General features: G+C 43.4%; 1 protein-coding gene across 3 annotated transcripts in view; it reads right to left on the reverse strand.

The window, feature by feature from the left end:
• Positions 1-1,259: 1,259 nt before the first annotated feature.
• The window catches only part of LOC117560712 (adapter protein CIKS-like), a gene marked incomplete at its 3' end in the record, with an annotated part of 14,845 nt that continues 1,104 nt past the window's right edge, over positions 1,260-15,000 (reverse strand). Inside the window, 9 exon segments of one of the 3 annotated variants that reach the window (XM_034237653.1) lie at positions 1,260-1,334; positions 1,504-1,620; positions 2,896-2,964; positions 3,037-3,134; positions 3,319-3,380; positions 3,771-3,813; positions 5,174-5,499; positions 6,810-7,328; positions 8,632-8,720. In XM_034237653.1, coding sequence (XP_034093544.1) covers positions 1,260-1,334; positions 1,504-1,620; positions 2,896-2,964; positions 3,037-3,134; positions 3,319-3,380; positions 3,771-3,813; positions 5,174-5,499; positions 6,810-7,328; positions 8,632-8,669 — 1,347 coding nt within the window. 3 annotated transcript variants of the gene reach the window in all.

A 15,000-nucleotide genomic window follows, 5' to 3' on the forward strand; every position in this document is an offset into this window, starting at 1 on the left:
ATGTTGCTCTCAAACTGCACCAGATTGATGCTTTTAACGTCAACATTTAAAAAAAAAATCTTCCCGGGGGAGCAGGCCCCCGGACCCCCCTAGAGGAGGCGAGGTCCACCCTAAAGGAGGTTAGGACCACCCCCCACTTGTACAAATAGCACTTTACCCCTGCTTACACCTATATGCGGTGAGCTGATTATCGAGCCTTCATTGCAACAGTCGCGGGTGCACTGTGTGTGCGTGTGTGCGTGCGTGTGTGTGAGTGGGGAGTGTTGCAGTAGAAATTTCCACTGTAGCGACCGGTACCTTAAAGGAGACCTATCATGCTATATTTGAATAATATATTGTAGGGCCGTACCTAAGGTATATTTATACGTTTTCTTTTTCAAAATGCCAAACAGATCATGCATTTGAGCCATGCCTCATTTCGCTCTATTTTGCTCTCCTCCACCCTGTCTTTGCATGCGCTGCAGCTGGCCACGCCCCCTGCAAAGGAGGGGGCGGAGTTACGAGCGTCATGTTACCATGCCACGGCAACCCCTCATTCCCCTGATTGGTGGAGAGTTGGCCATATAGGCGGAGCTCCTGACGTCAGACTATTTTCAAATCTGGATCAGTCTGTGTCAGATCCGTTCAAGCCCCGTTTTTAGAGATGTGGGTACGGAGGAAAAGAGAGAGGGTTGTGTGTTCTGACACTTGGTGAGTTCCCTGACGCACCGGGGACACATGTTCATGTATACAAGACGTACAAAGGTGCATTTTGCATGATAGGTCTCCTTTAATGGGGAAACCCTGTTTGAGCGCCCTCTATGAAACTACCCCAAAAGACAATCTCTTGCGCCGCCCATGTTTGTCATAGATAAAAACAGTAAAGACTATAAAGAAAAAAATAGATCCATAATTAGTGTGCTAAACTGCAAGTATAAGATAGTTAAAGTATTAAAGCAAATAAAAACAGGAATTGTAATCTTCTGAGCGACTTCATCCAGAGTTCACATTCAGTTCTGGAAATGTATGCAAGTTAGCACAAGTTCAAAACCACACTCATCTGCATATTCAATCGATTCAACCCTCACACTAAGTATGAAGAATGTTGCTGTTTGCATGCCAGTAATGAAGCGGGGAGTTTCCTGGTGGTCTCTGCTCGTTCATTGTTCACCCTGCTCCCGCTCCCTGGAGGCTCCTCACATGGTTGGCAGCCTGTGATTGTACAGTGTGTGTTATCAGTGTGTCTGTGTCATCACACCGAGTAACAGCAGATGATTCACCTTTTTCGCCCCGGGGAACACGATGGGAATAAACCTGAAGTTCTTGCTGCCGTTCTGGATGAACTCATTCTGGAGCTGAAGAGGAAACACAATCAAGTTCAACTGGCTTTCCCCTCGCCATCACTGGGATGCAACATACCATACTGTCCTATACCAACTAGAATGTACTTCTGGGCCCCAATAAACCACAGATGTCAGAGAGTGTTTGTTATATAATCTTTATAAACGTGAGTGTGTTTCGGACCTGTTTGTGGATGTAGACGGTGTTGAAGGTCCTCTCGTCGCTCTCCAGCCCCCCCACTGAGGACGTCACCGTCTCGTAGTATTTGGGACTGATGATGATGATGATCAGGTACTCTTTCTGAGGGAGGGGTGCAAAAGACTTGTTAACTCGACCTGCCTCATAAAACATGTTTGATCTAATAAAAAAGAAAAGCCACAGAGGTGTAACGTACACATGTCCCAAGTCTTAAAGTCCCAAGTCTTAAAGTCCCAAGTCTTAAAGTCCCAAGTCTTAAAGTCCCAAGTCTTGAGTCTCAAACCTTAACCTTCAACTATCAAACAAGTCTAGTCGTATCCTTCAAGTCTCAAGTCTTAACCTTCAAGTCTCAAGTCACAAGTCTTACCATTTAGTCTCACGTCTTTTTTTCATAGTCACAAGTGTCAACCCCTAAATCTCAAACAAGTCTAGTTTTATCCCTTCAGTCTCCAGTCACAAGGTCACAAGTCTTAACCTTGAAGTCTAAAGTTACAAGGTCACAACCATACAGTCTTGAATCTCAAGTACTAATGTTTAAGTCTAAACCCTTAAGTCTTAGCCTTCAAGTCTACGGACACAAGTCTTACCTTTAATTCTTAAGCCTCCAGTTTAAATCTTCAAGTTTCAAACAAGTCTCTAATTGGATCCTACAAGCCTTAAGTCTTTAACTCAAAACTTCCCGTCTCACCTCTCAAATCACAAGTCTTAAACTTCCCGCCTCACCTCTCAAATCACAAGTCTTAAACTTCCCGTCTCATCTCTCAAATCACAAGTCTTAAACTTCCCGTCTCATCTCTCAAATCACAAGTCTTAAACTTCCCGTCTCACCTCTCAAATCACAAGTCTTAAACTTCCCATCTCACCTCTCAAATCACAAGTCTTAAACTTCCCGTCTCACCTCTCAAATCACAAGTCTTAAACTTCCCGTCTCACCTCTCAAATCACAAGTCTTAAACTTCCCGTCTCACCTCTCAAATCACAAGTCTTAAACTTCCCGCCTCACCTCTCAAATCACAAGTCTTAAACTTCCCGTCTCACCTCTCAAATCACAAGTCTTAACTTCCCGCCTCACCTCTCAAATCACAAGTCTTAAACTTCCCGTCTCACCTCTCAAATCACAAGTCTTAAACTTCCCGTCTCACCTCTCAAATCACAAGTCTTAAACTTCCCGCCTCACCTCTCAAATCACAAGTCTTAAACTTCCCGCCTCACCTCTCAAATCACAAGTCTTAAACTTCCCGTCCCACCCAGATCTCTCTAACTTTAAATTCAAACGTAAGTCTCAAGTCTAAACCTTTATGTCTACAAACAAGAAAGTTTCAAGTCCTAAAATTCACACGTCCTCCTGAGGTGTTCATTGACTCTAAAGCTCGTTACCTCACTGAGGTAGCGCTCCATGAAGTCGATCTTACTGATGCTCCTGAACTGCTGCTCAAAGATATCGATCTGAAACAGAAACGTTATTTTAAACATCCAGAAGCTCCTGTGAGAAAACATTCAAATAAACTTTATACGTACGTGTGTGTCGAAGCCGTTGTGTCGCAGCAGAGCCACAAAGTTTATGATCTCGTTCACGTGTTTATCGTTGTCCGCTTCATACGTGACGAAGACCCTCCCTGTATCAGAGAGCATGGTGTTATAATGAAAAGAGCATTATTAATCTGTAAAATAACCTGTAATTAATCTGTAAATAATCTGTAATTAATCTGTAAAATAACATGTAATTTATCTGTAATGAATCTGTAAATAATATTTAGTAATGAATCTGTAATGAACTGTAATGTGATGTTGAGCACTCACTCTGCTCCAGAGACAGCGACGTGTTGTGAGGCTGCTTCTGTTTAGCGGGGGCCATGTAGTCTCTGCAGGAAATACGTTATTCATTCTAATTAAGTAACTAGAAACATGCAACATGAGGGGGGGGGTCTGATTGATTATAGATTCAATATCATGTCTATCAAGAGATCCAGACACGGAAATCAGATGAGTTAACAAAAATGTACATATTTATTTGGCTTTTTGAACACTTTCAGCCGTTTTATTGCTTTTATTTTAAAGTTTTTTTATGCATTTAACTCACAATATTAGGTCCTGTTTATTTAAAAAGAAAAGTTAATCTTAAAAGTATAAAAATAAAATAGTAAAATAAAATCCAAACAGTAAGGAAGTTAGCAGCAACATCTGATAACCTGAGCGCCGGTTAGTCTCCTAACTATATTACAGATATCTTTGAAGTAATAATAAAAACTCACATGTGAGAGAATCCGGCTCCAGGAGGTCTGCTGGAGTCAGGGTCTGAAGAGAAGAGGACTCTTTAAAGTAGAAACACTACACACTGATATACACCTGAACATCAGCAGGAGAGGACTCTTTAAAGTAGAGACACTACATACTGATATACACCTGAACATCAGCAGGAGAGAACTCTTTAAAGTAGAGACTCTACATACTGATATACACCTGAACATCAGCAGGAGAGGACTCTTTAAAGTAGAGACACTACATACTGATATACACCTGAACATCAGCAGGAGAGGACTCTTTAAAGTAGAGACACTACATACTGATATACACCTGAACCTCAGCAGGAGAGGACTCTTTAAAGTAGAGACACTACATACTGATATACACCTGAACATCAGCAGGAGAGAACTCTTTAAAGTAGAGACACTACATACTGATATACACCTGAACATCAGCAGGAGAGGACTCTTTAAAGTAGAGACTCTACATACTGATATACACCTGAACATCAGCAGGAGAGGACACTTTAAAGTAGAGACACTACATACTGATATACACCTGAACATCAGCAGGAGAGGACTCTTTAAAGTAGAGACACTACATACTGATATACACCTGAACATCAGCAGGAGAGGACTCTTTAAAGTAGAGACACTACATACTGATATACACCTGAACATCAGCAGGAGAGGACTCTTTAAAGTAGAGACACTACATACTGATATACACCTGAACATCAGCAGGAGAGGACTCTTTAAAGTAGAGACACTACATACTGAAATACACCTGAACATCACCAGGAGAGGACTCTTTAAAGTAGAGACACTACATACTGATATACACCTGAACATCAGCAGGAGAGGACTCTTTAAAGCAGAGACACTACATACTGATATACACCTGAACATCAGCAGGAGAAGACTCTTTAAAGTAGAGACACTACATACTGATATACACCTGAACATCAGCAGGAGAGGACTCTTTAAAGTAGAGACACTACATACTGATATACACCTGAACATCAGCAGGAGAGCACTCTTTAAAGTAGAGACACTACATACTGATATACACCTGAACATCAGCAGGAGAGGACTCTTTAAAGTAGAGACACTACATACTGATATACACCTGAATATCAGCAGGAGAGGACTCTTTAAAGTAGAGACACTACATACTGATATACACCTGAACATCAGCAGGAGAGGACTCTTTAAAGTAGAGACACTACATACTGATATACACCTGAACATCAGCAGGAGAGCACTCTTTAAAGTAGAGACACTACATACTGATATACAGTAAAACCTGAAACCTTACAAAGTAGAGGTTTAGTGTTAAAAACCCTCCTTGTCTTTTTGTTTTTACATTGAAACGAGCTACAATTACACTCTAGTTTTTATAGCAGACTCACAGTAGGGGTTGTATGCAGGGTGTTGGGGGGGGGGCCAGGGCTTGGGGCCCCTGAAGGGGTCGGGGGGTAACTGGGCGAAGCAGGCGGCCCCCGGTGGAGCGCAGGAGTACGGAGACAGCGTGTGGTGGAACAGGTTCCCAGAGGGGGGGTTGGAGCACAGAGACAAAGGCTGCTCCAGGCTGCTGGACACCAACTTGTACCCAGACAGGAAGCTCTCTGCTGGGGAGGAGCCGCTGCTGGGGTACCCCCCCGACCAGCTGCTGGAGAAACTGGGGTGCAGCCAGGCGGCGGGGGGGTGCGTCTGGCTGGGGAAGGGCGTGGGCTGGCTGGAAGATAAGAATCAGAATTTGTTACAGCAGAAAAGAGCAAAGACAGCTTGATGTTAACTAAGAACACAGACTATAACACCTTGTGGTTAAATACCAACTATGTGTAATATGTATACATGCCGTTAATAACTGTGCAATAAATCCTCAGAACTGTTACAGGATGTGTATTTTGTAAAAAAAAATATCATTTTTGTATCTTTAATACTTTTGTATGCATGCTTTAGGTAGAACGGTATGGTGGCCCTGAAGTGCAAGTCAAAACAACATTTCACAGACACTACAGCATGTTCTCCCTAAAGCCCCCGTCACACTGTCCCGAAATTGACACCCGAATATTGAATTGTGAATTTTCGCACGAAGATGCCCCCGAACCACACACGAAGGCAACATTTACATGACATTTAAGACATACAACTGCAACGAAAGTAACAAACAATTATGTTACAGTACTATGATACTGTACTGATATCTTCAGACTTTGTTCTTTACTTTATCCGTCTTTATATGTAGAAGATATTACGTTTTCTCCGTAATGTTGTTTCCATAACAACAACAACTTCCTGTCAACTGTCCTTCAAAATAATATATTATATCCTTTTTAGTTTCACAGAACACAAATTGGGTTGTTTACATAATATGTTTACATGATTTTGTTGTGCAATAAAACAACCCGATGGACACACGATAAAGGAAATGTTCAAATTCGGCTGTGATCGTAGCAACATCGGGCCATTCGTGAGGGCATCTTAAGCCATCGTATGACCGCGGGTGGAGTTTCTCAGGCTCCGGCAGCAACTTCGTGAGCGGTGGCAAAATCTTTGGCATGCAAAAAATTGCCGAAGGACCTTGAGAAGCTTCATTTTCGTGTTGAATTCGTGTGTCAATTTTGCCCTTCGTAAGGCCATCGTGAGGGCATCTTGTTATCATCTGTTCCATCGGGCATTCGCCCCGATCAGAGTGAGGGCGAATGCACCGATGATAACACGAAGATGACACGACTTGACAAGATACCCTCACGAGTGCCTTACGAAGTTGCCGCTCACGAAGTTGCTGCCGGAGCCTGAGAAACTCCACTGGCGGTCATACGATGGCTTAAGATGCCCTCACGAATGGCCCGATGTTGCTACGATCACAGCCGAATTTGAACATTTCCTTTATCGTGTGTCCATCGGGTGTCAATTTCGGGACAGTGTGACAGGGGCTTAAAGGAGTAGCCTTTCCATAATTCTTAAATGTCGACCCACCGTATAAAAGACATGAAAAAGTGCATTTTGCATGATAGGAGACCTTTAAAAGAGGGGTCTGACCTGAGGCCGTATCCGGCGGGCTGGTAGCAGCAGAAACCAGCAGGGGGGAGGCTGTGTTTCAGGTCCTGCCTCTGGGTGCTGGAGAGGGAGGAACCGGGGGAGACAGGGTGAGGGTTTGGGTCCCGATGGGGGGAGACAAGGTGAGGGTTATGGTCCCGATGGGGGTGAGGGTTTGGGTCCCGATGGGAGGAGACAGGGTGAGGGTCATGGTCCAGATGGGGGTGAGGGTTTGGGTCCCGATGGGAGGAGACAGGGTGAGGGTTTGGGTCTCGATGGGAGGAGACAGGGTGAGGGGTATGGTCCCGATGGAAGGAGACAGGCTGAGGGTCATGGTCCAGATGGGGGTGAGGGTTTGGGTCCCGATGGGAGGAGACAGGGTGAGGGTCATGGTCCCGATGGGGGTGAGGGTTTGGGTCCCGATGGGAGGAGACAGGGTGAGGGTTTGGGTCCTCGGAGCTCATGGTCTCATCGTCCTCCTCAGGAGTGTTCAGGTGAAATCTGCTCAGCTGCCTCACGTGACTGAAAGGAAACAGAAATAACACCTAAATAACTACAGGTGCTCCACAGAGAGCATCCTGACCTTCTACAGGTGCACAGTGAAAGTAGAAGTACTCAGATCTTGTACTTGAGTAAAAGTAGAAGTACACAGATCTTGTACTTGAGTAAAAGTAGAAGTACTCAGGTCTTGTACTTGAGTAAAAGTAGAAGTACACAGATCTTGTACTTTAGTAAAAGTAGAAGTACTCAGGTCTTGTACTTGAGTAAAAGTAGAAGTACACAGATCTTGTACTTTAGTAAAAGTAGAAGTACTCAGGTCTTGTACTTGAGTAAAAGTAGAAGTACACAGATCTTGTACTTGAGTAAAAGTAGAAGTACTCAGGTCTTGTACTTGAGTAAAAGTAGAAGTACTCAGATCTTGTACGTTGAGTAAAAGTAAGAAGTACTCAGATCTTGTACTTGAGTAAAAGTAGAAGTACTCAGATCTTGTACTTGAGTAAAAGTAGAAGTACTCAGATCTTGTACTTGAGTAAAAGTAGAAGTACTCAGATCTTGTACTTGAGTAAAAGTAGAAGTACTCAGATCTTGTACTTGAGTGAAGTAAGAGTAGAAGTACTCAGATCTTGTACTTGAGGTAAAAGTAGAAGTACTTCTGTACTTGAGTAAAGTAGAAAGTACTTGAGTAAAAGTAGAAGTACTCAGATCTTGTACTTGAGTAAAAGTAAAAGTAGAAGTACTCAGATCTTGTACTTGAGTAAAAGTAAAAGTAGAAGTACTCAGATCTACTTGAGTAAAAGTAGAAGTACCAGAGTGCAGGAATACTCTGTTACAGTAAAAGTCCTGCATTCAAAATGTTCCTCAAGTGAAAGTAGAAAAGTATTCTCATCAAAATATAGTGAAAGACAGTGAAAGTAGTCGTTGTGCAGATTGGTCCATCTCAGAATAATATATATGATATGTTTTATAATGATTGATCATGAAAGTGTTCTCAAAGCTGGTGAAGGTGTAGCTAGTTTGAAGTACTTTGTATACTGCAGGGTAGCTGGTGGATTTACTCCAGGTGGAACTAAAGTCTGATTCAACACTTGATTAGATTTCACATCATTCATCCACATCTGTAAAGTAACTAAAGGTATTTAATACATGGAGTGGAGGAAAAGTACACCATGTACCTCTGAACTGTAGTGGAGTAAAAGTACACAGTGGTAAAACCAAATGGAACTTACTTCCCACCTCTGATTATTTCTCATTGTAAAGAACGTTGTGCTGTATTTCTCGGTTCTACACAAACATCTGTTCCCTGTGTTTGTGTCTCATGTGTCACCTGTGTGTTGCTGGTTGTGTGGCAGCGGGCAGCATCATTGATCCTCCTCCTCACATCCATCAGCTTCCTGTTTGCGCTGCATCTTAACTCTGTAGAGGACATTTCATTAAAGGTCACATATTATGCAAAATCCTCTTCTTCATGTCTCTTCTACATCAACATGTGTCCCCTCTTCTTCATGTCTCTTCTACATCAACATGTGTCCCCTCTTCTTCATGTCTCTTCTACATCAACATGTGTCCCCTCTTCTTCGTGTCTCTTCTACATCAACATGTGTCCCCTCTTCTTCGTGTCTCTTCTACATCAACATGTGTCCCCTCTTCTTCATGTCTCTTCTACATCAACATGTGTCCCCTCTTCTTCATGTCTCTTCTACATCAACATGTGTCCCCTCTTCTTCGTGTCTCTTCTACATCAAAATGTGTCCCCTCTTCTTCATGTCTCTTCTTCATCAACATGTGTCCCCTCTTCTTCATGTCTCTTCTACATCAACATGTGTCCCATCTTCTTCATGTCTCTTCTACATCAACATGTGTCCCCTCTTCTTCATGTCTCTTCTACATCAACATGTGTCCCCTCTTCTTCATGTCTCTCTACATCAACATGTGTCCCCTCTTCTTCATGTCTCTTCTACATCAACATGTGTCCCCTCTCCTCATGTCTCTTCTACATAAAATTGTCCCCTCTCCTTCATGTCTCTTCTAACATCAACATGTGTCCCCTCTTTCTTATGCTCTTCTACATAACATGTGTCCCTCTTCTTCATGTCTCTTCTACATCAACATGTGTCCCCCTCTCCTTCATGTCTCTTCTCCATCAAACATGTGGTCCCCTATTCTTCAGTCTCTCTACATCAACATGTGTCCCCTCTTCTTCATGTCTCTTCTACATCAACATGTGTCCCTTCTTCTTCAAGTCTTCTCTCTACATCAACATGTGTCCCCTCTCCTTCATGTCTCTTCTACATCAACATGTGTCCCCTCTTCTCCATGTCTCTTCTACATCAACATGTGTCCCCTCTCCTTCATGTCTCTTCTACATCAACATGTGTCCCCTCTTCTTCATGTCTCTTCTATCATCAACATGGTCCCCTCTTCTTCATGTCTCTTCTACATCAACATGTGTCCCCTCTTCTTCATGTCTCTTTCTACATCAACATGTGTCCCCTCTTCTTCATGTCTCTTCTACATCAACATGTGTCCCCTCTTCTTCATGTCTCTTCTACATCAACATGTGTCCCCTCTTCTTCATGTCTCTTCTTCATCAACATGTGTCCCCCTCTTCTTCATGTCTCTTCTTCATCAACATGTGTCCCCTCTTCTTCATGTCTCTTCTTCATTAACATGTGTCCCCTCTTCTTCATGTCTCTCCTACATCAACATGTGTCCCCTCTTCTTCATGTCTCTTCTACATCAACATGTGTTCCCAACATGTGTCCCCCTTCTTCATGTCTCTTCTACATCAACATGTGTCCCCTTTCTTCATGTCTCTCTACATCAACATGTGTCCCCCTCTTCTTAATGTCTCTCTACATCAACATGTGTCCCCTCTTCTTCATGTCTCTTCTATCATCAACATGTGTCCACTCTTCTTCATGTCTCTTCTACATCAACATGTGTCCCCTCTTCTTAATGTCTCTTCTACATCAACATGTGTCCCCTCCTCTCTTTCATGTCTCTTCTACATCAACATGTGTCCCCTCTCTCTTATGTCTCTTCTACATCAACATGGTCCCCCTCTTCTTCATGTCTCTTCTACATCACATGTGTCCCCTCTTCTTAATGTCTCTTCTACATCAACATGTGTCCCCTCTTCTTCATGTCTCTTCTACATCAACATGTGTCCCCTCTTCTTCATGTCTCTTCTACATCAACATGTGTCCCCTCTTCTTCATGTCTCTTTCTACATCACATGTGTCCCCCTCTCTTCATGTCTCTCTTACATCAACATGTGTCCCCTCTTCTTCATGTCTCTTCTACATCTACATGTTGTCCCCTCTCTTCTTCATGTCCTCTTCTACATCAACATGTGTCCCCTCTTCTCATGTCTCTTCTACATCAACATGTGTCCCTCTTCTTCATGTCTCTTCTACATCAACATGTGTCCCCTCTTCTTCATGTCTCTTCTTCATCAACATGTGTCCCCTCTTCTTCACGTCTCTTCTACATCAACATGTGTCCCCTCTTCTTCACGTCTCTTCTACATCAACATGTGTCCCCTCTTCTTCACGTCTCTTCTACATCAACATGTGTCCCCTCTTCTCCACGTCTCTTCTACATCAACATGTGTCCTCTCTTCCTCATGTCTCTTCTACATCAACATGTGTCCCCTCTTCTTCACGTCTCTTCTACATCAACATGTGTCCCCTCTTCTTCACGTCTCTTCTACATCAACATGTGTCCCCTCTTCTTCACGTCTCTTCTACATCAACATGTGTCCCCTCTTCTTCATGTCTCTTCTACATCAACATGTGTCCCCTCTTCTCCATGTCTCTTCTACATCAACATGTGTCCCCTCTATCTCCATGTCTCTTCTACATCAACATGTGTCCCCTCTTCTTCATGTCTCTTCTACATCAACATGTGTCCCCTCTTCTTCATGTCTCTTCTACATCAACATGTGTCCCCTCTTCTTCATGTCTCTTCTACATCAACATGTGTCCCCTCTTCTTCATGTCTCTTCTACATCAACATGTGTCCCCTCTTCTTCATGTCTCCTCTACATCAACATGTGTCCCCTCTTCATCAACATGTGTCCCCTCTTCTTCATGTCTCCTCTACATCAACATGTGTCCCCTCTTCTTCATGTCTCCTCTACATCAACATGTGTCCCCTCTTCCTCAAGTCTCTTCTACATCAACATGTGTCCTCTCTTCTTCATGTCTCTCCTACATCAACATGTGTCCCCTCTTCCTCATGTCTCTTCTACATCAACATGTGTCCCCTCTTCTTCATGTCTCTTCTACATCAACATGTGTCCCCTCTTCCTCATGTCTCTTCTACATCAACATGTGTCCTCTCTTCTTCATGTCTCTCCTACATCAACATGTGTCCCCTCTTCCTCATGTCTCTTCTACATCAACATGTGTCCCCTCTTCCTCATGTCTCTTCTACATCAACATGTGTCCCCTCTTCTTCATGTCTCTTCTACATCAACATGTGTCCTCTCTTCTTCATGTCTCTCCTACATCAACATGTGTCCCCTCTTCCTCATGTCTCTTCTACATCAACATGTGTCCCCTCTTCCTCATGTCTCTTCTACATCAACATGTGTCCCCTCTTCTTCATGTCTCTTCTACATCAACATGTGTCCCCTCTTCTTCATGTCTCCTCTACATCAACATGTGTCCCCTCTTCTTCATGTCTCTTCTACATCAACATGTGTCCCCTCTTCATCAACATGTGTCCCCTCTTCCTCATGTCTCTTCTACATCAACATGTGTCCCCTCTTCTTCATGTCTCCTCTACATCAACATGTGTCCCCTCTTCTTCATGTCTCCTCTACATCAACATGTGTCCCCTCTTCTTCATGTCTCCTCTACATCAACATGTGTCCCCTCTTCTTCATGTCTCCTCTACATCAACATGTGTCCCCTCTTCCTCATGTCTCTTCTACATCAACATGTGTCCTCTCTTCTTCATGTCTCTCCTACATCAACATGTGTCCCCTCTTCCTCATGTCTCTTCTACATCAACATGTGTCCCCTCTTCTTCATGTCTCCTCTACATCAACATGTGTCCTCTCTTCTTCATGTCTCTCCTACATCAACATGTGTCCCCTCTTCCTCATGTCTCTTCTACATCAACATGTGTCCTCTCTTCTTCATGTCTCTCCTACATCAACATGTGTCCCCTCTTCCTCATGTCTCTTCTACATCAACATGTGTCCCCTCTTCTTCATGTCTCTTCTACATCAACATGTGTCCCCTCTTCCTCATGTCTCTTCTACATCAACATGTGTCCCCTCTTCCTCATGTCTCTTCTACATCAACATGTGTCCCCTCTTCTTCATGTCAAATCAAATCAAAGTTTATATATAAAGCACATTTAAAAGCGATGTTTGGTCGGGCCAAAGTGCTGTACATGTAATAAATACTACAATCACAATAAAAGACAATAAATTACAACAGATATAAAAAACACAGGGAAAAGTCAGGAGTCGTGCTCCGCTCTGACTAGAAGGCCAGGGAGAAGAAGTGTGTTTTAAGAGTGGATTAAAAAAAACCCAGGGTCTGGGCCGACCTCACATGGAGGGGCAGAGTGTTCCAGAGCCTGGGGCCAGCCGCTGCGAAGGCTCGGTGCCCTCGGGTTTCGAGCCTGATCTTAGGCACTACCAACAGCAGCTGATCATCCGACCTTAAGGCTCTGCCTGGGGTGTAGCGCTGGAGGAGTTCAGCTATATAGGCCGGAGGAGCCAGCCCATTTAGGGCTTTGAAAACAAATAAAAGGAGTTTAAAATCTATTCTGAACCGAACTGGAAGCCAGTGCAATGAAGCCAGAATTGGGGTGATGTGGTCACGCTTTTTATGGCCAGTCAGAAGACGTGCAGCTGCGTTCTGAACTAGCTGGAGGCGTCTAATTGAGGCCTGGTCCATACCCACATACAGAGCGTTGCAGTAATCCAGTCTCGAGGTAACAAAGGCATAATAACCCTTTCTAGGTCTTTAAAAGATAAAAACGACTTGGTCTTAGCCAATAGTCTTATTTAAAAAAGCAGGTTTTGACTACGGTACTGACCTGCTTATCACATTTTTAAAAGCGCTATTGAAGGTCACTCCAAGGTTCGTGACAGAGGGGAGGATGTTATTTTGGAGGGAGCCCAGAATATCAACCTGGGAGGCTGGAGGTGGGGGTCCAAAAAAGATGACCCCGGTCTTACTCTCATTGAGGTTGAGGAAATGTTGGCTCAGCCAGGATTTGATCTCTGCTAAGCAGTCCATCAACTGCTGTAGTGAGTTGACATTTGAATTGAGTGGCAGATAGATCTGTACATCGTCGTCGTAACAATGGAAGGGGATGTTGTGTTTTGTGAGAATTGAACCTAGGGGCAGTATGTACAGTAGAAAGAGGATGGGGCCCAGGATAGAGCCTTGGGGAACCCCACAGGTAAGAGGGGCTTTGGCAGAGGAGAAGACACCTAGCTGCACTGAGAGGCTACGGTCTCTTCTACATCAACATGTGTCCCCTCTTCTCCATGTCTCCTCTCCATCAACATGTGCCTCTTGTGTAACCATTAGCCAATCAGCAACCAAGGTAACCCCCCCCCCCCCCTTTATCACCTGAATCTCCTCCTAGAGCACCATTGAGTTCTTTGTAACCAAATGTCTCTCAGAGGGGCGTGGGGAGGGGCTCCTTATTTTCATCTACAGTAACAGACAGAGAATCAGCACTTTTGAAACAGGGCTAAAACAGAGGGGATTATGGGTAATGCTGCAATGATCTGTTTGGTGTTTCAGCCAATCAGAGACAGGCTCTGATTATATCTGAGACCTGGGATATATTGATGAAGAGGAAGATAATAGGAGACCTTTAACACCCAATTAAAACTGACTTTGCAAACAATATCTCAAAGAGCAGCACTTTTCATTTCCTAACTGAGCGTTGTGACGTCTGCCCACGCGCTCTGCTGATCAAAGGCTCTCCACTCACTCGGGGATTTCTCGGGGTGTTTGATGGTTAAAGCTCAGATGATGATGATGATGATGATATGTGGGAATACAGAAGTGATGCAGAAACAAGATGGAAAATCAAACCACAAAACTTCCAGAAGTAGCCTATAGAATACGTCTCGACACGTCACGTTTAAAAAGAGATGATTCACAGCTTTATTATCAGTTATAATTGGAGACATGAAAACACCACAACTACGGAAGCCCTTAAGAGACATTTAACGGGCGTTTATGGGCTTCTGACACTCCCCCAAATGATACCCCTGCACAACGGGGTCTAATCTCCAAACACCATTACATTCATCTGTGTATTCTTGTCAATATATCGTTACATCAAAACAAGTCTCTTCTGATTGGACAAGAGTTATTAGGAATAGCTCCTGCGATATCAGGGTCATGTATTCAAGATACTACATCTCTCTTCAATGACATGGATGAATCAAGAATAATACATTAAATGTTATTCTTTTAGATTATACACAAATAAAATGTATGATGTTTTTCAAGATGTTCACGTTTTCTTTGTGTAATTTTCTCAAGATGATCATTCTTACAACACAGACCTACTGAACACGACTGTAGGTCTACAAAACTCAGTTGAGGAGTGTGTACCGGCCTACTACACACACCTGACACACACAGCACTTTCCACTGAAGCTGACCCAGTTATATATCCGTTTCACTTTTGTGCTGACTTCATA

This window comes from Gymnodraco acuticeps, unplaced genomic scaffold (genome assembly GCF_902827175.1).
Source record: "Gymnodraco acuticeps unplaced genomic scaffold, fGymAcu1.1, whole genome shotgun sequence".
In the NCBI taxonomy this organism is placed as follows: Eukaryota; Metazoa; Chordata; class Actinopteri; order Perciformes; family Bathydraconidae; genus Gymnodraco; species Gymnodraco acuticeps.